Raw genomic sequence first — 21,005 nt, 5'->3', positions numbered from 1 at the left:
ATGGAGTAGTAAGGATCCACATACACAGTAAACAAGTAATGAGCTGGAGGCACATACTCCATAGGACCTTGGCCGCGGCCAACCCTGGGGATGCCTGGGCCCCTGGCAGCTCCAGCTCCAGGCAGACCTCGATCACCTCCCTTCTCCTTCCTCAGGGTGGTCCCTTGAACAAAGACTAAAACCCACAGGACCCTGTTTCTTTCACAGTCTCCAGACTCCTGGTGAAACGGAAAATAGCAAGAAAAAGGGCATCTGACAATGGAGTTAATTGGTGAGGCGGGTCCATCCCTTTGTTTGTCCATCCTTCCCATCAGGACTATTCAGTTTTCAAGTGGGACAGCGGGCCAAACTGCTCCCTGCTGTGCCGCAGGCCCTCTCCTGCTGCACAGGCTGGGGGCCCCGGTTGGGGATGGAGCTGCAGGCAGCTGCAGGTCCCGAGCCTCTCCAACAGCTTCCTGCCGGAGTGGAGGAGGCTGGGAGCTCTATGGACTCCGTGACGTCTGCGTCCCGCCCTCCCAGAGCCTAAATCCCCCCAGGGAATGTGTCGCCATCTTCCCTCCCCAGAGAGCACCCACCTCTCCAACCTGAAACTACCGTCAGCAGCTTCCCACGGCAATTCTGAAAAGGCGGAAGGCCCCCCCACCTGCAGGGCTCCGAGGGCGCTGCCAGCACCTCCAGTGCCTGCGCTGTGGCCTTCGGCCGTGCGAAGGGCCTTAGGCTCTCGGCCCGTCAGCTGTCTGCTCGGGTCCCTTTTCAGCCCCTGCCCGGCCAGTGATCAGACCCTCTTGTCCTCAGGGTGCAGCCTCCCACAAGCAGGGAGGACATGGAATAGCTCGGCGAGGTGCAGGGATGCAGTTCGCTCCCAGGGCATGAGCCGGAGGTGCTCCCGTCCGCCGAACAGCACCCAAGGAGGCCCTAAGACCCATCTGCCCCAGAACCTCCCCTCTGCGATCTCTGCTTTCCCGGGCGCGAGTGTGGCCTGAGCGGAGGCGCCCCAAGCCACATCCCCGATACCTAAGTGTTCCTCGGGGCCTGGGGGTTGGGAGCATCCCCACGACGACTGCCCTCTGCCTGCCTCAGGGTGGAGGAGACCGGGACACACTCCCTGCATCTGCCTCCATCTGCACAAGCTCAATCCCCAGCGGCCCAACTCACCCACCGAGCAGTGAGGACGGGGCCTCCAGCCGTGGGGCGTTCAGCAGGCCCGGCGCCTGCTATCCCAGCCGGCTTCTGCGCACCCTCCGCATCCCCTGTCCGTGGCCCAGAGAAGCCTGCCGACCCGCCAAGGTCAAGAGGTCACCATCAAGGAAGCCAAAAAGGGAGAAACCCCGCCCCTCACCGCCTACCCTCCCACCAGCAGCACCAGGTCCCACCTAGTGCCAGGATCTGGCCTTACTCCCTCTCAATTTACTCTTGAAACAAGAAGATTCAATTATTTCTGATTAAAACTCACAACTTCCAGCCACCATCCCCTAGAGCCACACTAAGCCCCGCAGGCCCCAAGAGGCAGAGGCTTGTGGCATCTCTGGACAATGAGGGTAGGAGGAGACAATACGCACTGTGACATCTATGCTGCAGACTGGCAGCAGAAGGACCAGGTCAGGTGGGCTCTGCTGGCCCCAGCCACGTGCCCCCACCCAGGGCAGCCTCTCTCTGATTCATATATGTATAATCAGCCCAACAGATGCCACATTCATTGTTTTCCACTTAATTAGCACTTGACGTGAGAAAACAAACAAACAAACAAACAAACAAAGATTTCCTTACAACCCTCGGCCCACTGACAAGTCCTGAAACAGGCAGTGACCTTTCTCTGGGAGCTCCGCTGCCTCGGTGTGGACCATGCTGAGGGCAACAGGCAACCTTAGCTGATGTTAGCCTGACATTCAGGACCCTGTGAGTCTACTTGAACATAGAGAAATTCCTTTGGAAACTTCTTTTATCTCCACCCCCAAAATATATGTTGGCAATTGTCCCCTAAAGCATAGGAGCATCTGATGTTCATCTGGAGAGTCTCATGACCGGGTTCTTACTAAACAGTAATAAATGACCTTTCCCAACAGCAGCTGGCCCCCTCGGGGTCCTAGAAACTTTGTTTCCCAAATACCTGGGAGGTTTGTGCTCTCCCTAACCCTCTCCCAACCTGAAAGCATATAAGGAGCCACTCCTCATGACCCCAAGGCAGCTCTTCCTGCCCATGGGTCCTGTCCCCATGTAATAAAACCACCTTTTTACACCAAAGACGTCTCAGGAATTCTTTCTTGGTCCTGGGCTTTGAACCCCAACATCTCCACATCAGCACTCATCATATTCCCTTCTGCGCTGTGATCATCCCTTTCACATGGGCACAGGGTTTCACAAGTCACAAAATACTTCTGCAAACACGGCCTCCAGTGAATCCCCACAAACATTCCTAAGGTTGGACTCGTTATTCTTTCTGTACAGGTAAGAAATAGTCCCTTGGATATGCTCTGCCTTCAGGTCTCTGCACCAGTGTGTCAGCTGCAGGGCTGGCAGGTGCAGGGTTTGTTTATTTATTTATTTATTTAAAGATTTTATTTATTTATTCATGAGAAACACACACACAGAGAGAGAGAGACAGAGGTGAGAGAGAAGCAGGCTCCATGCAGGGACCTGATGTGGGACTCAATCCCTGGACTCCAGGATCACACCCTGGGCCGAAAGCAGGTGCTCAATCACTGAGCCACCCAGACATCCCAGGTGCAGGCTTTAGACCTCAGGGTTCCCTGGGCCCCAGGCTCAGTGCTCACTGCTTTCTGCGTCATCCGTGGGCTGAGGTGGTTCCCGCAGTGTCAGAGTCAGATGCTCACTGCTGGGGAGGGGTGGGGAAAACAGTGGGCTGCAGCCCCCTCTTTACCAGAATGGAAGCCAGCTGGGGGATGGGCTGACATAGGTGCTTTCCATTAACCATGAGAGCTAATGAACCCGGCTCTGACCTTGCACTTGCAGGAACCTGCCTTCCTCATCCTGCTATGATCCCAGCCCTGCTTACAAATGACTTTATTTACAGAACTAGGCAGCTGGTCCTGGATTGCAGTGTGCCACTTGGATTCGACTCTCAAGTCTTGAGGATCATCAAAGAGATAGGGAATGAAAGGGCATTTGCTTGTTTACACAAGCGTTGGACCATAGGTTTGGGGAGTGGGTGGGGATGGCCCAGTATTAGTCATCAACAGCACTCAGGGCAGGGCTTGGTTTGCAACAGATGCCCACCTGACTTACTAGTTTGGTAAGTTTGTCACCTGGGCCAAGAGCAGCGCCATATGCACCATGATGAGGAAAAACCAGGTGAGGAAAACTAAGTCAGGTCTGATGACATGCTGAGCAGCATTCTGAAATGTGGGGTGGGGGTGACACCAATGTGACAAGACATGAGGCAGATGTTGGACTTTGATGGGTGTGAAGAGCTGGAGACTGGAGAGTTGTGGCAACCCTGTCCCTGGAGTCTGAGGCATCGACACAACCAAGGGCTGATGAGAAGGGCAAAGGGAGAGGCCCTCCTGCTTCTGGTCGCATGGCTCCAGATCTTGATGCAAACCCTCAAGCTCACCACCAGAGTGCTGAGGAGACCAAGCTCTAGAGTGCAGCAACGACCAGAGCACCATGTGGGCAGCTGTCTTTGAGGATTTAAGGGGAGCCATCTTTACAAAAGTATTTTGTAAATTGTAAAAGCCTGTGTCGGTTTCCCGGTTCTTGGTCCATAACCACTGCCCCAACTCTTCCTCATTCGTAGGCAATAAAATGGAAGACCTCTGCTCCATCATAGCAACCTACCAAGCTTGGCAAACTGCCACTGGAGGAGCCATCAAGAGGACATGCCCACCATTGACTGAGAGCAGGACCTCGGCAATCACACTCTCTCCCTGCCTCTGGGATGGACATTCTACCACCATTTCCACAGTGGGAGGTATTTCGAGGACATAATCTCCAGGGAGTAAGGACTGAATACATAACTAAAGCCAGTCAAGGCCTTTATGGAAACTTTTAAGATTCTGGCTGGCAGATGCGGACACCAACTTGTCTTGCAAGCACCCAAGACAACTGTCCTGTGAACTTCCTTACTCATTAAACTTGCCTCATACCTATGCAGAGTGGCACAGGCACTTTTCTTGCCTTGTCTTTTCTTGCACGTTCGGGGCTAGTTTGAGATTTCACCTGAGGAAAGTCTTGAAGCTTCAAACCAACAGGCTGATGGTTTTGCCAATGGAGGTGGCCTGAGCTCAGCGGCCCCTAGAGCTTTGACCCACCACCTTCCTGATGCGGTTACTAGGAGAACTCTGCTGGAAAAGCAGCTTTAGCTTGTCCCTGGGCTCCTATGAAGATGAAACACCTGACCCAAGGTGGCTTTCTGACATTCTGGCTTCATAGTGACATTTGAGGGTGGGTTAGCTGGGATTCAGCTTCTCACAACACAGGAAGGATCTGATAAGCCTTGCTTGTGACATCTAAGGATGCAACTGACCTGCCCAAATATCACATCCATAGGGCTCTCAGTTCCCTGGTCCTGGGTCACTCGTGTCTGGCCCAGCGCCAGTTATTGAGAATCAATGAGGGAGGCTGTCATCATACCCACTGGGCAGAACCCAAGGCCGTTTTCATGGCTCTTACCAGCGCTCCCCTTATCACCCTTCCTATAAGTTCTGTCCCAACGGCCTAGCTATTTGATCTGGACTTGGAAAACTAGATGACCCCAGCTGCTGACCTGACCACCTGCGTCACTCGGGGGACACTCCCAGGAGGACCCTGCTCTCTGATGAAGGGAGTCCTCCCTTTGCTGCCTGGATCCACCATCACCCTGGACCTGGCAAGACAGACTGGGCACAAAGGACGCAGGCTCTTATTGGACTTGAGACTATTGTCAATTTGACCTGTTTATCTTACAGGGTGGAGGCCCCCTAGCGAGGGGCCTTGCCCACATCTGCCCCGGGCAGACAGACATCATCAGACCTCTGAGCATCCCTCAAACCTAGTGGTGGTCCTCCTCACTGCTGATGCAACTTTAGGGTAGAGCATTGTTTTTCTGGTCCAATCAGCTGCTCCAAGAGTAGCATGGTGGTTATGCTGCTGGCTTTCCAGGCCGTGTTCAGTTGGACAATGGTGTGCCTTTTACTGAGAAGCCCCTTGACAACGGGCTGATAGTCAAAGTAACTGTGGATCTTACGTGCTTCCTACCACTGTTCACAGGCTGAACAGCCTTCTCAAAAGTTCACTAACAGGGATTTTTAGTCTGTTCCCTCACCTCCTACTGGCCCACACACTCCCGTAAGCCAGCTTGGTCACCCCACGCTGCCACCCCTCCCCAATATCCTCTCCTCTTGGCTACTTCCTAGTGATCAGGAGAGGAGGTATACAGATCTATTTTGGAAATCCCTGGACTTGGTGTTTCCTCCCCTCATAGCCTCATACTTGCCTCAGGCTGGTCTGTTATACCTCCTGTTGCAGCAAAATCTTGCTGTCAAAATGAGAGGGGGACAGTGCTTAGAGGTTCAAGCTTAATTCCAGCCCACCTACTTGGAATCTCAGATTTCCTCGGTCCTAGATTATGAGGATAATGACCACATGATTGAGCACATTGCTCACAAGTCCCACATCCCACACAGACCAGAGCGGAGTGCATAGTGGGCTTCTGTACAGTTGTAAAATGTTTTGTTCCTCCTGTTGGAACAAGGAGGGGTTCTGATTGGTGTGGTTCGGGACCACTGGCTCCGCTGGTGTTGATTACTGTGCTGAGAAGACAAGGTGCCCAGCTGGGACTCAGGGGAAGCAGGTCTGTGGGAGGTGTACAGAGGGACTGTGCTCACCAGAGAGACCTTGGGCAAATGAAGAGACAGACCCCCCACACTCTCAGAACAGAATGTGACATCTGTAAAATATGTGTATGAATGTAAAAGAATATCTGGCTATGTTAGATGCACATCCCAGAAAGGTTGACAGATCTCTTGGCTAAATTTCTTATTCCTCTCAACAAAATTTTATGTCAATATGGGAAACTATAGATAGTTCATTCTTTATTAAGTCAGGACATATTAATTACCCTGGAATCAAGATGTGTTGATGATTAAATGAAAAAATTAATTCTACTTGATCCATGGCAGACAATAAGTTTTTTTTTTTTTTAAAGATTTTATTTATTTATTCATGAGACACAGAGTGAGAGAGAGGCAGAGACACAGGCAGAGGGAGAAGCAGGCTCCATGCAGGGAGCCCGACACGGGACTCGATCCTGGGACTCCAGGATCACACCCTGGGCCAAAGGCAGGCACTAAACCGCTGAGTCACCCAGGAATCCCGACAATAAGTTTTATTTTCTTCCTCTACACAACTATTCTACTCTTTGCTGTGAGGTTGCCACCAAAAATAGGATTTATGATAGATAAAGTGCAGCTTATTCACTATTTGAGTTGACAGGAGGTAACTGGTGAATTTTAAAAAGCTTTGCTATCCTGGCTTGCTGACCTGCTTGCCCTCCTCCTTGAAGGATAAATGCACTCTTGTTCACCCTTATTTTTTAAAGATTATTTATTTATTTATTTATTCATGAGACACACACACACACACACAGAGAATGAGAGAGAGAGAGAGAGAGGCAGAGACACAGGCAGAGGGAGAAGCAGGCTCCATGCAGGGAGTCCCACGTGGGACTTGATTTCGGGACTCCAGGATCACACCCTGGGCTGAAGGCAGTGCTAAACCACTGAGCCACCTGGGCTGCCCAAGTTCACCCTTATTTTAATTTGTGATACTAACCCAATAAAAGGCCCTCCTAAGAGGCCTGGCTCTGAATTTATAATTAGATCTATTTTATTTATTTTTAAAGATTTTATTTATCCATGAGAGACACACAGAGAGAGGCAGAGACATAGGCAGAAGGAGAAGCAGGATCTATGCAGGGAGCCCAATGCCAGACTCGATCCCCGGACCTGGTATCATGACCTGAGCTGAAGGCAGACGCTCAACTGTTGAGCCACCCAGGTGCCCCCAATTAGACCTATTTAAACAACACACCAACCTTGTAAACCTTACATCCTGAAGCTCAATTTCCAAGCACTTCAACTTTTGTGGCTAAGGATACTATCAGACACACTTTAGAGCTCAGTCTTATTTCACAAACTGACCCAGTATGAAGGTCACATACTTGTCTGCCATCTTCTGCCATGTAAACTTAGAATGTTTCTATTTGGGGATTTCTTAACTCTCAACAGTTGGTTGCCCATCCCTAGTTAAACCCATGTTAGTGGTTCAGTCTGGCACTTTTTTTTTTTTTTTAAGATTTTATTTAGGGCAGCCCGGGTGGCTCAGTGGTATAGTGCTGCCTTCGGCCCAGGGTGTGATCCTGGAGTCCCAGGATCAAGTCCCACGTGGGGCTCCCTGCATGGAGCCTGCTTCTCCCTGTGCCTGTGTCTCTTTCTCTGTGTCTCTCATGAATAAATTTAAAAAATATTTTATTTATTCATCAGAGACACACAGAGGCAGAGACACAGGCATTGGGAGAAGCAGGCTCCCTGGGAGCCCAATGCGAGACTCAATCCCAGACCCTGGGATCAAGCCCTAAGCCAAAGACAGCCGCTCAACCGCTGACCACCTGGGCATCCCATCAGTCTGGTCTTTTATCATGAGTGTTCAAACTGCTGGCTCACCGTGTACGGTAGGTGATCTGCCCAGTGCCTCAAACAGGCTCTGTTGGTTCTCTGCCCCTCTGCCACCCCTCAGCCCTCCTAGTTTCTAAGCACTGGATTCCTACCCTCAAGCTGTGGATGGTTCTTCCATGCCACCTTTGCTGCCAAAGGACTGCCAGGTCTTCTGCCTGCTGTTAGTACCTTCTCCTTTCTCCATTCTACCCTCCATTCTACCCTTGGCTTTTAGTTGCATGAAGCTCCTTGATGACTCAGCAAAGGGGACTTGGTGGCTTGATGGGCACTGGGTCCAGAAGGCAGGCAACTTCCACAGACTTCCTGAGAGGCCTGGCTCTGAAGGACTGCAAGGGAACACCTCATAATTTATTTAGATGGGAGAGATTTGAGGATATAATTCAAGAGGAATGACCTAGTTGAGAAGGAGCAGTCAGCTTCAAAAGAGAAAGAATGGGTGTTGGGATAAGGTTTTGAGGAAGCGGAGAGGCGCCATTTCCCACTAAGAGAACACACAACAGGAGGAGCAAGTACAAGGAAAGATACAGAAACAAAAGTTGGTAGGTGTACTTATGCCGCAAGGCCCAGGGATATGAAATATTTAAAGATTCTTTCTACTGATTTTCCTTTTTGTCTTTACACCTATCCAAGCTAGTTTCTAAGGCTTGCAAACAAAATTTGAACTTAAGTTGCTGTATTTGACTCATCACACTTTTCAGTATTATATTTTTCAATTTGAGTGTAGTTGACATGTGACATTCTGTTAGTTTCAGGTGTGTGACAGCAATTGCACAGCCTGTGTGTCACGCCTGGCTCAGCACAAGTATAGCTGCCCTGACCCATACGATGCTATCACAGTATCCTTGATTGTATCCCCTGTGCTCTCACCCCATGACCAGCATCATTCCTACAGGGGAGACTCCCGAGCCTATCGTAAGGAATTCCAGGATCCCTAGTACAGTGGGAATCCACTATTCAAGACTTATTTTTCCTCTATCTCTAAACAGATCATCTAAACAGATGACCTGGCTCCTGCTACCCATGGAAAATAAGCCATATGAAGGAAACTCCTTCTTCCGCCCTTGCACCTTACCTGCTGGAAATTCCTGCCACATTCACACAGGAAAACTCTGAAGGAAACAGTATCAGCTGGGTGCGTTCCTCCAATAACATCTCCTGGTTTTCTTATCTTCTTCAGATACACCTCATCCAACTACTTTATTTATTTATTTTTTTTTAAAGATTTTATTTATTTATTCATGACAGACACACAGAGAGAGAGAGAATGAGAGGCAGAGACACAGGCAGAGAGAGAAGCAGGCTCCATGCAGGGAGCCTGACATGGGACTCGATCCTGGGTCTCCAGGACCAGGCCCTGGGCTGAAGGCGGCGCTAAACCGCTGAGCCACCCGGACGGACTGCCTCTTCCAACTACTTTAAAAAAAAAAAAAAAACATTTTATTCATGAGAGACACAGAGAGAGAGAGAGAGAGAGAGGCAGAGACACAGGCAGAGGGAGAAGCAGGATCCCTGAAGGAAGCCCAAAGTGGGGCTCGATCCTAGAACCTCGGAATCACAACCTGAGCCAAAGGCAGGCGCTCAACCACTGGGCCACCCAGGTGTTCCTCCAATCCTGTTTGAACAATGGGTGGATGCCAGTGACACAACAACAAATACTGAATGGCAGCTTCTCAATGCTGTTTTCCTGTCAGTAACTTCCATTCCCTTTGCCCATTCTTGCCTGTCTGGCCTTCCAGATGTCCAAGTCAAAGTGCTGCCAAGATGGAGGCGACAGTTCGTGGCCTCCTGCACAGCCCCCGCCCGAGCCCTGCATCCTATCCAGTCACCTGCAGGCCTGCGCACCTGCTGTTCTTGGCCGGCCTTCCCTTCTCACCCATTACCATCAGCGCCAGTGCCCACCTCCTCCCTGAAGCTTTCTCAAGAGGCTCTCCAGCTCTACTGCAGGGCTGGGCATCCTGTTCTACTGTTTCAGAAGCACTTAGAATGTTTCCATTGGCTTGATTACTTCTTTTTGTAATTTAAATATTGGCCAGCGTATAAAACATGCTCATTGCCTGTCCCGCCCAGTGCTCACCCCATCACATGCCCTCCTTCATGCCCATCCTCCATGTGCCCCATACCTTCAGCCCCCTCCCACCAGCAACCCTGTGTCTTTCCTAGAGCTAAGAGTCTCTCCTAGTTGGGGACACCTGGGTGGCTCAGTAGTTGATCGTCTGCCTTTGGCTCAGGGTGTCTCTCATGAATAAATAAAATCTTTTTTTTTTTAATAAAATCTTAAAAAAAAAGTTTCTCTTGGTTTGTACAACTTCAGTATGTCTGTAATGATTGTCTATCTCAATCTCTGCTACTAGACTGTAAGTTCATACAGGGCAGAGGACCTGTCTTATTCATCATTACACCCCTGTCAGCGGAGCATGTGATCACCAAGAATCCATACACGGGCTCTGAATGTTTAGGCCTTCCACGGTCTCTATTCACCCACCGACATATCCTGCACCCAGAGATTTCAAACCACTTATAAGCATTTGGCAAAACTTGCTTTGTTATCTGCCGAAAAGTTCTACTCTTTGCTATTTTACCTTGTCTACTAATTGACCTCTTTTCATTTGTATCTTTCTTCTGAAGTCTCAACTTGCACTGTGGGGTCCCTGCACTTCTGTTTGGGTAGGAGCTTACAGTGCAGTATGAAAGTAGGGAAAGAAAACCAGGACACTTCATGACATTATGTGGTCACTTATCCCACTGGGATAACCGGGTGAGGAAACTCTTATCTCCATCATAGACATACTGAACCATTCCTCAAGTCGCCAATCTGTGGCAGAGCTGGAGCCCAGAGCAAATCCCACAGCTCTGAACTCTACTGGGGGATGCCAGCGTGCCCCAGGGCTGACAAACCCGAACTCTCACTCAGCAGAGAACAGAGAAGTACTACTAACTCCTTACCCAGTGTCTCTGAGGATTTCAGCTCCCTGTCCTCCTCCTTGGGGAACCCTTTTATCCAGACTTCAGTGAAACTATTATGTGGCCAGGTGCCTTGAGAAGAAGGCATGGGGTGCCCTTGTCTGGAAGACACCAGAGAAAGTTCTATTAAGGGAATAAATAAAATTATGAATTTTATTGGAGGGTATTAAAAGAACAAATAAGTAAATAAAGATATGTTAGTATCTCAACTGAAACAAAGAGAGCTTGACTATGTTTGTGCATGGACAGGATAGAAGCAGCATATTATCAGCTGTTTTTGTATTTTAGGGCAGGTTCTCTTGGACACACAGCTCTGCTTCTAGCAGGCAACATTTGAAGAAATGTCCTCTTTCTTTCAACAAATATTTGAACAGACCCTACAGGCTTGTGGGTATGGACTACAGTGCAGTGGAAATCTAAGCAGCTCCAGGACTAGGCTCATCACAGGAAGGTACCATGCTTAGATGCCCTGGGCAAACTCTTGCACTTGTGCACCAGAAACATGTTTTAAAAAACATTTACAGAATAAAACATTTATTTGTAGAATAAAAAATGGAAAAGCAAAAACTGGAAACCAAAATTACCTCCAGTAGAGCAGGTAATGAGGGTGGGCATATTCCTGTCATGCAGTGAACTGCACCAGAAATACACACCGACCAGGGGTGACTGGGGGACAGAGATGCTGAAGTTGAGGCCATGAGGTTGATGGGCAAGTGCGCTGGCAGTCCTCCAGCTCCCAGAGCCTGGGAAGGGACGGCCAGGTAGGCTGCAGGACACTCAATGGAGCTTGCTAACCTGCAAATCAAGTGTTTCAAAGGGGGGAAAAAAAAAAGAAAATGATCTATACGGGTTGCAGCTCAAAGTGGTGAATTCAAAAATATTGAGTAGAGGAGATTTTTATATGCAGTCTGTTTTCATGTCCATAAATCCATAAATCGGCAGCTGCACAATTATGTCACTTAGGGATGCATACATCAATGGCAAGTGCTACAGAAAGGTGATGATCCGCACATGGTCGGGACAGTGACGCCTGGAGGGATGAGGAACAGGACGGTTCGCAGGGGTGAGTGCATGGCCTTTAGCTCAGCCAGGTAGCAGGACCCATACAGGTTACTATTCTTCCAACTGTACACAGACGTTTTCATTTGTATGTTCATTTCACATTGAAGAGAAAAAAATAATACAGGAGCAAAGGAAAGCATTGAGTGAGTCACAATCTCAAGGCTGGGGCTGGTTACAGCATTGCTCACACTCCATGCAGGGGATGGAAGGCTAGCTGTTGGCAAGGGAGATGATGGAATCAGGTTGGGCCAAACTAAGCCCTTCTTCAGACTTTTATTCTTAGCCACATGAGCTTGACACTGCCTTGCCATCACCAGTTGCGTTTATGCTAGATTTGGAGAAATGGGGCTGCTGACCTCACCAATGTGTCCAGCCTGAAAATCCTTGCAGGAAACATCAGCTTATTTTTAAGTCATCTCTATACCCAACGTGGGGCTCGAACTCAGGATCCTGAGGTCAGGAGTTGCAGGCTCCAGCATCTGAGCCGGCCAGGCTCCCCTCCAGCTATGTATGAGGCTGCTCTTTGGTCCCAGTCAACTCAAAGGGGTACCGCTACCCCATCGACCTGGGTTTCCAGGCCTCCTGCCCCTCATGCTCTGACAACACACATGGTTACAGGGCAGGGGATCCACCCCTAAGACATGGAGGTGGGAGGCCAGGGACTGCATGGGGTGAGCCTCGAGTGGGAGGCACAGCAGGTGGGGGTGAGGGCTCAGGGGGAGAGCCAATAGTCTTACCCCTGAGGAAAAGCCTAGTGGAGGCTGCCACCAGTGCAGTAGGGTGACCAGTAAGCTGCTGGTGTGGGGCTCCTGCATCAGGACCAGCACAGCTTGAGGAGGGGTCCCATTTCCCTTCCTGATGCTCCACTCACCGACTCTCAAGCCCACCTTCCTTGCCTGTTGGGTGTCTGGAGAGACAATGAACTGAAAGTGAAACCAATACATTTCATTCTGCTTGGTGATTACAACTCTCACTCAATGCAGGAATTTGTTTCCTGAGTTATGAGTGTGGGTTGGAAAGATGTTTCCATGGGCGACAGAAAGTGACACATGGAGCTGGAACCAACCTGAGCAGTCACTACTTACTGAGACAACAGCCCTTCTTGCTCAGTGGGGCCTGGTGGGGCATCCCTCCCTGCACATCACCTAGGCGGTCACTACCCTCCGGCTCAGTGGGACCTGGTAGGTCGTCACCCTTGCATAGCACCTGAGTGGCCACCACATGTATGCTACCCAAGGGCAGGGACCTCATACTGGCCACATGGCGCACACAGGACACTCTCAGGTGCAGTTGCTCACACAAACTGTGGGTTGCAGCATATGCTGAGGGCCTGGTCAGTAGTTCCCCATAAAGCTGTGACAATAGGCGGACCTACAGAGATCTCACGTGATAGCTTCCAGGGCTGGGAGTAGGGGGAGTGGTGGAGCATCCCTTGCTCAGCATCACTGACCAGGTGGGGACCCTGGACGTCAAGACTCTGCACCAGCAAACACTAGGTAAGTAAAACCCACTCTGCCCAGCTTCACATCCAGAGCTGGTGCTCCAGAATCAGATACAAACATCCATGAACTCTGGGAGAGACAAGAAGGAGTACTGCAAACAAAAGTTCACTTAAGACCCGTGATTTTATTACAAACGCACTGAAACTTTACTAGTCTTTTATTTTTCCTATTTGGCTTCGCAGAAAGGGCGGCATCGTTAAGAATTTTCTTTGATGTGGTTTTATAATGGTAATGGCTTCCTCTCTATTCTTTTCCATGAGAACGTTCACTTTAATCCGACTCTGACCGCGTGGTTGGAAGAGAGGGTATACGGTAACGCTTTCAAACTCTTTGGTTTCTTTCTTGGCTCTTGCACACCGGTCACGTGTGGGCCTCTGGCTCTGGCCTTGTCGCAGGACTCCCTCCTGGAGCCTCTGCTCCAGGACCTCTCTTCCCTGGAGCATGCGCTGCTGGTGATCTTTGATCTGTATCTGCTCCCGCTCGCTTACCTGCTTCCTCCTCTGTGTGCCCAGGACACCACGCTCTTCTGGCAGGATCCTTGGGAACTTTGTTTCACTAGGCCGTGGTAGGTGCCGACTTGCTTTGTTCTTGAGCTCGCTGACCTGCCCCACGCGGTGTACGTGCCTCTCTATGTGCTTCAACTCCCGGTCAGGAACCAAGTAATACCGCTTCAGTTTCTCTAGGTTTTGGGTCATCCTTCCCTCCAATTTCTTTTCATGGCCTGTGTCTTGTTCTTTCATCATCTCCACTATCCTCTTATTGTAATAGGACTCTGCCTTGGCAAGCCAGTAGTCGAGAGACAGAGCCTGCTCCCTGCACAGTGCTTCGTATTCCTCCTGGTATTTCTGGGTTATCAGCTGCCGTGCTGCCGTGCTATGCACACCACCCAGGTTCTGTCAAAGTGGGGCAGAGAATTTTATAATGCTTTTTTGGCATAATCACTGTGATTTTTACTCCCATCAATTCTATGTGAAACTGTGAGCTCTCAGAGTTGAATTACTGGTCACCAAAATTAATCACTAGTTTTAAAATATGTAGTGTTGGGCATTTTGCTTTTTGTTGTTTAAAGATTTTTATTTATTTAATCATGAGAGACACACACACACACACACAGAGGCAGAAGCACAGGCACAGGCAGAGGGAGAAGCAGGCTTCATGCAGGGAGCCCGATATGGGACTCAATCCTGGGTCTCCAGGATCACGCCCTGGGCCCAAGGCGGTGCTAAACTGTTGAGCCACCCGGGCTGCCCTAGTGTTGGGCATTTTGAACAGAATACTGTTTTGCAGGTATGGATATAGGTAAACACACCCGCCAGGGAGGGGTCACCTGCACAGGGTTTTAAACCCAAGGCTCCTTCTCCTAGCAGTTCCCAAGGGCACAACATGAAGATGATTTACCAGGAATTTTTTCTCCAGTGGGGACTGTTGGTATACGGCAATCCTAGGGTCTGGTGATGCTTTAGCCCAGGCCAAACTGTAAGATAAAAAAGCAGAGGTAGATTAGAGCGTGGGAGGCGTCAGGACACATCTTCCCACACACTGACCTAACCAAACTGACTGACAAGTCTGCCTCCTCCATGAGAAAGCACCGCACTACCACAGTGGAGAATCTGGGACCAGCACGTAAGCCCTTCACAGAAAGTAGAAGCTCACATCTCCCAAGGACTCAACGTGAACCAGTCTGAGTCCCGAGTCTGGGGCCGGGAAGACATAGGCTCCTTGCTACTGTGCTGCCCCAGCACCTCTCCATCAGACTGCTCTGCCTCCCAGGCTCTGTCTTCGGAGAGGTTTCCTGACTCCAGGGTTCGCAGTCCATCCTCCTTCTGTAGTTTCTGGGTCCGGACCCTCTCCGCCTCTATCAGCACATATAGCATCTCTGCTTTCCAGCCTTCCGTTCTGAAATTCTGTTCTTATTTGGTCACCCCGACTCCGTGTCCCTGCCTTACACTGCCACTCATCCTTCATCCCAAATCCATGAGACCATTCCCATTGAGTCTCGTGGCTTGGCACTGGCTAGTGGTCCCTCTTCTCTTGTGGGTCAAGCTGACGGCAACACAAGTGAAGACTGCCAGCCTTTCATATGTCATCCCCAGTGTACTGTGAGTTTACTGTGAGGTCGTGTTGAAGCCCCTGGGGATGCCTGGCATCTCATCTCTGTGCCCTTCAGACTCTTTATGGCAAGAGCATGGGCTTTGAGGCCTGACAGGGCTGTCTGAACGCTAATCACACCACCTCTGAGGTGTGACTCTGGGCAAGTAACAATGTGTCAGTCTCCTGGTCTATAAGATGGATGTGGGAGACAAAGGTCTGCTTCTCAATCTTATAAAAAACAAACAAACTAGATTAAAGAGCCTGGGACAGTGTAAGTCCTCAATAATTGGCAATGGTCTCTCCTCCACAGATCAAGCCCAAGTCTCTGTAAAGTCTTTCCGGACTATTCTACATAACAGTGATTTTCCCTTCTTCTGAACACAACATTTTTTAAACATTATCCTAAGTCACTTGAAAACCAGCCAGGGTTTCCATGGTGATACCTGTATCATTTGTAACACTTTCATGCTGAAATTTAGACTGTAAAGGGGAGGTAACCTATAATTTAGATTGACAAATACGATGTGTCTCTGTTACTGGAATGAGCCTGGTATCAGTTGTTGGATCTCGCTGACTTTCTTGCGTATGTTCCTATCTGTCCATGGACACCTATTTTGATATTTAACAAAGGTAACCGTCCTATTACTTTCCAGAACACAACCCAGCACGGTTTGTGTTCAACATCAGTTTTTAGAACTCATCTTCTGGTTCCCTTGTCGCTGGTATTTGAGCACCTTTCTCCTTTGCTCCTAAGGTGCCATGTCCATGTTTTTACTGAAACATCAGCCAGTCCTCCTGGAGGTGCAGACACCATAAGTCCTATGCCCTGTGTGGGTCTCTCATGGCGGGTTCCACCGTGTCCTTTGTACCCCTTGAGGTCACAGCATCCTTTCCAACGGTGCCGCCCCAGCTCCACAGACACTTGTGCTTGGAAAGGCCCAGGCCTCACGACACTGGCCCACCGGGATCGCGCTGAACTCTGCGTGGAGCAGCACTGCACGGTCACGGAGTCGGGAACACAGAGTCAAAGAGGGAAACAGGCTAATTTTAACGTTCGCGGTCTAAACGGCAGACCGCCCCCTTCGAGTCGGACAGAACGACGTCCTGCGGGGACAGGCGGACGGGAGCCATGGAGGGCAGGGACTCAGAAACTCCTCTAGTGCCCCCGCAGACGGTGGTTCCTGACGAGCGGACGCAGCTCGGCTCCCTGACGGCCGTGAGCCTCACACTCGGGAACGGCAACCGCGCTCGTCACTCCCCGGTGACCCACGGCTGGCGGCCCCGGGGCTACTGGACGCGGCAGAGGGGGACGGCCCCAAGTCAGCCTCGGGCCCGGGCCGCCCGCCCCCGCCCCCCGCCCTCATCTCCCCCGCCGGCCTGCTCCTAGAGCACGTCCTAGAGCACGTCCTAGAGCGGGTCAGGCCGGCGGGGCGGAACCGTGCCCACTGGCTCTGGGCGGCGGGGGCGCTATTCGGGAAGCTCAGCAACATCTCCAGAAGCAACGCTCCCGAGGTTGGGTCCCAGAAAATACGTATCCCCGGCCTGGGTTTCTTCCTGAGGGAGTGTCCGGAGGCGCAGCGGCCATTACCCGAACTCCTATCCCGGCTTCGGCACCTCCGTCCGCCTCCAACGGCGCTCGTCCCCCACTCTGGGGCTCTCGGGGCGCCGGGCGCCGGATTGTGACGTCACGGCCAATGGCGTCAGCGCCGCGAACAGCAGTCGGGGCGACGTATTGTGACGTCACAACCCAACAGAAGCCGGCGAGGCGGACAGCAGTCGGGGCGCCGGATTGTGAGGTTACACCCAAGGGCGCCGGCGCGGCAGACTGCGGTCTGGGCGAGGGATTGTGACGTCACGACCAATGGGCGACTGCGCGGCGGCCGCTCTAGCCCGCTCTGCTCGGCGGGTGCTCCCACCTGCCCTGGAGGACCGCACTAAGCCGGCTGGTCCTCACGCGGAGCCTCGCGCGTCCAGGGAGGAGGGCTCGGTTCGCAGCCGCTGGGGTCCCTGGACGGAACCGGAGCTGCCCGCCGTCGCACCCTCTGCGCCATGGACCCCGCGCCCTCCGGCTCCAGATTCCAGTCGGACCTGGACTTCTGTCCGGACTGCGGCTCCGTCCTGCCCCTGCCCGGGGCCCAGGACACGGTCACCTGTGTGCGCTGTGGCTTCGGCGTCCCCGTGCGGGGTGAGGGGCGCGGGAGCGGCGGGTCGCGGGGGGCGGCGGGGGGTCCGGGGGTGCCCGCAGCCAGCGCTTACTGCTCCGCAGACTTCGAGGGGAAGGTGGTGAGGACCCGCATCGTGTTCAACCAGGTGGGGACGGCGGTGCCCGCGCCGGTGCAGGAGGAGCCGGAGCTCCAGGGTCCCGTGGTGAGTGAGTGACCCCAGCACTGACCCACGAGGAAGGCGGGAAGACATGCAGGGTTGAGTGCTGAGGCCTGGGGTAACGGGTGTGCAGGAGGAGCCCGACCTCCAGGGACCCATGGTGAGTGAGTGATGCCAACACTGATCCACAGGGAGAGCGGGAAGAACTGCAGGGTTGAGTGCTGAGGCCTGGGGAAACAGGGGTCTTTGAAGCAGGGGTGCTGGAGGAGAGCATGCAGTGAGATCCCTGTAAGAAGCAGGGGTCATCCTGGCTTTCCCTGACACCGCCCCCCCCCCCCCCCCCCCCCTCGCCCTTTGGTTGCCAGGTTGACAGGCGCTGCTCCCGATGTGGTCACGAGGGAATGGCCTACCACACCAGACAGATGCGCTCAGCTGACGAGGGGCAGACCGTCTTCTACACCTGCACCAGCTGCAGGTGTGCCCTCTCTGGCCCTCTGCCCTCTCCCTCTGGTCCTTAACCACACATGTCCTGTGACTTCCCTCTTGTACCCAAGAAACGGTTATTTCCTTTGGTCCTGTCCTCTTTTCAGGTAACAGGGACATTTGTGTTTCTTTTTTTCATTTTTGAAAAAGAACATTTTTGTTAGTTTTTTCTTATAGCCAGTGAAGCAAATTTTAAGCTATTTAAAGGAATGAGAACCGAGAGAAGGCAGGTATTTCTGGGTGGTCTGCGTGTTGAATCCTGCTGCTTGTTCCAGTGCTCTTGCTTTTATGAGAATCACCTGTGATTTCAGGAACCAGAGAGACCTGAACCATTTGAGAACTCCTTGTCTTCGGTGTTCTGTACTTTCACCACGCTTATCAAGACCTAGCTTTCGGGATCCCTGGGTGGCTCAGTGGTTTAGCAACTGCCTTCAGCCCACGGCATGATGATCCTGGAGTCCTGGGATCGAGTCCTGCATCAGGCTCCCTGCATGGAGCCTGCTTATCCCTCTGCCTGTGTCTGTGCCTCTCTCTCTCTCTCTCTGTGTCTCTCATGAGTAAATAAATCTTTTTTTTTTTTTTTTTTTAAGATTTTGTTTTTAAGTAATCTCTATCCACTGTGGGGCTTGAACTCAACCCCAAGATAACAGTCACAGGTTGTGCAGATTCATCCAGCCCGGTCATAGGGTAGCTCTATTTTTAACTTCTTGAGGAACCTCCACACTTTTCCAGAGTGGCTGCACCAGTTTGCATTCCCAGCAACAGTGCAAGAAGGTTCCCCACTTCTCCACATCCTTGCCATCATTTGTTGTTTCCTGACTTATTACTTTTAACCATTTTGATCTGTGTGAGATTTTATCTCATTGTCCTTTAGGTTTTTAGTCCAGGATTTTTAGTTGTCTTGAATTTGAAGGATTGTTTCGGGGAGCTAGTCGTCTACAATGTCATAAATAAAACTCCCTCCTTAATTTTTCAAGTGAATGTTTGTCTTATACTGCTAAAACCTCTGTGCCTAAATATAATGAGTCCTTTCTTTCTCCATAGGTTCCAAGAGAAGGAAGACTCTTGATTTTCTTTCTGGGCACCTTATCAGTTCTCCCTCTTCCTTGAAAGGTGAGGGATATTGGGTTCTTAGATGCTTTGTCTATCCTGGTCGCAGTGCTTTGCTCCCATAGACGGAGATTATCATGTGGGCATTACCATTGTCCCTACAGTACACCTACTGTAGTTGAGTTTCTTTATCAAGGTTACGTTTTTCTATATAAGCCAGACATACCTGTTATTTATAATGTCTTGTTCCAAAAGGAATTTAAATGGATTTACAGAGAATATATTCTTTAAGTATATCAGTTACAAAAAATATAGTATAAATTAGTGTATGAGAAGGAAAAGGGAAAAAGGAAACTACCAAAGACAAAAAATGGAGGCAGGAATGAGACTAATATAAAAAGTAATTATGGGCACCTGGGTGTCTCAGTGGATGAGTATCTGCCTTCACCTCAGGGTGTGATCTCCCAGGTCTTGGGATTGAGTCCCACATCCGGCTCCCTATAGGGAGCCTGCTTCTGCCTATGTCTCTGCCTCTATTTCTGTCTCTCATATAAATAAGTAAATCTTTTTTTTTTTTTTTAAAGTAATTACAAGTATTCCATGACTAAATGTATTTGGTTCCTGAGTTTAGGGAAACAAAGCAGGAGCCCAGATGCTGGGAGATAAGCAGATAACGTAACCAGATGTGTCTGACCTGTGAGCTGGAACAAGGAGAAGTCTGATACTAAGGTTTACCAGTATATACTAAACACATTGGACATTTTGAAAATTGTGTTTTTTTATTGCTGTTGACATAAATGTAATGTATATTCATTGTGATAAATTCATATATGGAAAGGTATTGTAAAAAATGACAAGGAATCCTACTTCAGAGAGATTTTTTTTTTTTTTTTTTTTAATGGGCTTTACTACACATACAAGTTGTATCTTGCTTTTATCACATTGAACGAAATTTTGTAGTCCGGCCACAATAAACATTCAAACTTAGTTTGGAGTCTATTTTTGCATTCCTTGGCTTGCACACTGCCTGGTCCTTTGTGTGTTCTGAGCTCTGAGATTTTCCCTGAGGTGTTTGAGCCCCGGGCGACGTAGTGGGAACTGATGGGACGGGCAGGGCAGACTTCCCTGCCCACTTCTGTTCACATGTATCGTCCACAGAGTCCCCTCCCCGGTTGCTGCAGGATGCCACCTTCGCCGCCGGCGGCCCCCACCCCTCCCGCCGCGGCTGGTGCGGGCTCCCCAAGCTTTCTCTGCAGAGCCTCATGCCTGCAGCACGCACCCGGCCTCACCCGCAGCTGCCAACCAGGCCCCTTTGGCCATCTCTGCCCGACAAAAAGGCAGGTGCTCCGTGGACCGCAGCTCGGCCTCTGCTGTCAGTAGCTCTTGCGGGCCACTCGGTAGGGGATTTCACCGCCACGCTCCGCAGTCTCGCTCACGTCAGCATCTCAGAGCCCGCACGTTATTCCTACACCCACCAGGACCCCAGAGGACTCGGGAGGCCGAGGAGGGGGAGGGGGATTCCCGGCGGCGCCTAAGGTACCCCAGCACGGCTGGAGCCCAGTCCTGACCTGGTGCTTGCACCTGCTGGGGCTCCGGGGCCGGTGCTCCAGTCCGGGACCCGGCGCTGCGCGGTGGGGGTCCCGGTGCCCGCATCCCATACCCTGCACCCAGGGACCTGCGCCCTCCTGCCGGGTCTGCGGCCGCGCCGGCGCAGACGTCCGCTCCCCGCGGTGTCGCCGTCCCGGCTGTCTGCGGCACCTGCCCATGTCACGTGACGGGAGAACTACCCCGGCGACGCATGCGTCCAGAGACCTTTGGTGCCCAGGAAGGGAAACGGGGACGACGGAGGGTGTCGCACCCGGAA

The 21,005-nt window shown here is 51.1% G+C and overlaps 3 protein-coding genes across 24 annotated transcripts in view; 2 read left to right on the top strand and 1 right to left on the bottom strand.

Annotated features, from left to right (window-relative positions):
- Positions 1–21,005, top strand: part of RBMS3 (RNA binding motif single stranded interacting protein 3) — a 1,727,904-nt gene that overhangs the window by 552,226 nt on the left and 1,154,673 nt on the right. The gene's annotated exons all lie outside the window — the stretch shown is intronic.
- Positions 13,300–16,946, bottom strand: LOC121478541 (putative uncharacterized protein ZNRD1-AS1). 4 transcript variants are annotated; one of them, XR_005984511.1, is made up of 3 exons: positions 15,730–16,946; positions 14,594–14,669; positions 13,300–14,088 (listed from the first exon to the last, which is right to left on the bottom strand). XR_005984511.1 is itself a non-coding variant. In XM_041733627.1 (3 exons), exons 1-3 carry the CDS (start codon positions 15,067–15,069, stop codon positions 13,345–13,347), a joined length of 1,041 nt encoding a protein of 346 aa, XP_041589561.1. In that variant the 5' UTR covers positions 15,070–16,946; the 3' UTR covers positions 13,300–13,344. The 4 variants fall into 4 exon arrangements, 3 of the variants coding, with proteins under 3 accessions (XP_041589561.1, XP_041589562.1, XP_041589563.1); XM_041733627.1 differs by having other exon boundaries at positions 14,849–16,946; XM_041733628.1 differs by having other exon boundaries at positions 16,021–16,946.
- Positions 17,183–20,128, top strand: POLR1H (RNA polymerase I subunit H). The gene is made up of 5 exons (XM_041733636.1): positions 17,183–17,471; positions 17,553–17,653; positions 17,974–18,083; positions 19,136–19,204; positions 19,773–20,128. Exons 1-4 carry the CDS (start codon positions 17,336–17,338, stop codon positions 19,158–19,160), a joined length of 372 nt encoding a protein of 123 aa, XP_041589570.1. The 5' UTR covers positions 17,183–17,335; the 3' UTR covers positions 19,161–19,204; positions 19,773–20,128.

Source organism: Vulpes lagopus, chromosome 19 (genome assembly GCF_018345385.1).
Source record: "Vulpes lagopus strain Blue_001 chromosome 19, ASM1834538v1, whole genome shotgun sequence".
NCBI classification, from domain to species: domain Eukaryota; kingdom Metazoa; phylum Chordata; class Mammalia; order Carnivora; family Canidae; genus Vulpes; species Vulpes lagopus.
Note: the sequence above shows the minus strand (reverse complement) of the source record. Positions and strands in the feature narration are given on the sequence as shown.

Excerpts from the sequence above, each read along its gene's own strand:
- LOC121478541 (XM_041733627.1), bottom strand. The coding sequence starts at position 15,069 with ATGCTATATGTGCTGATAGAGGCGGAGAGGGTCCGGACCCAGAAACTA. Across the intron at positions 14,670-14,848 it reads ACGTTGAGTCCTTGGGAGAT|TTTGGCCTGGGCTAAAGCAT; the intron begins GTGAGCTTCTAC and ends TTTATCTTACAG. Across the intron at positions 14,089-14,593 it reads CACTGGAGAAAAAATTCCTG|AACCTGGGTGGTGTGCATAG; the intron begins GTAAATCATCTT and ends CCACTTTGACAG.
- POLR1H (XM_041733636.1), top strand. The coding sequence starts at position 17,336 with ATGGACCCCGCGCCCTCCGGCTCCAGATTCCAGTCGGACCTGGACTTC. Across the intron at positions 17,654-17,973 it reads CGGAGCTCCAGGGTCCCGTG|GTTGACAGGCGCTGCTCCCG; the intron begins GTGAGTGAGTGA and ends TTTGGTTGCCAG. Across the intron at positions 18,084-19,135 it reads TACACCTGCACCAGCTGCAG|GTTCCAAGAGAAGGAAGACT; the intron begins GTGTGCCCTCTC and ends CTTTCTCCATAG.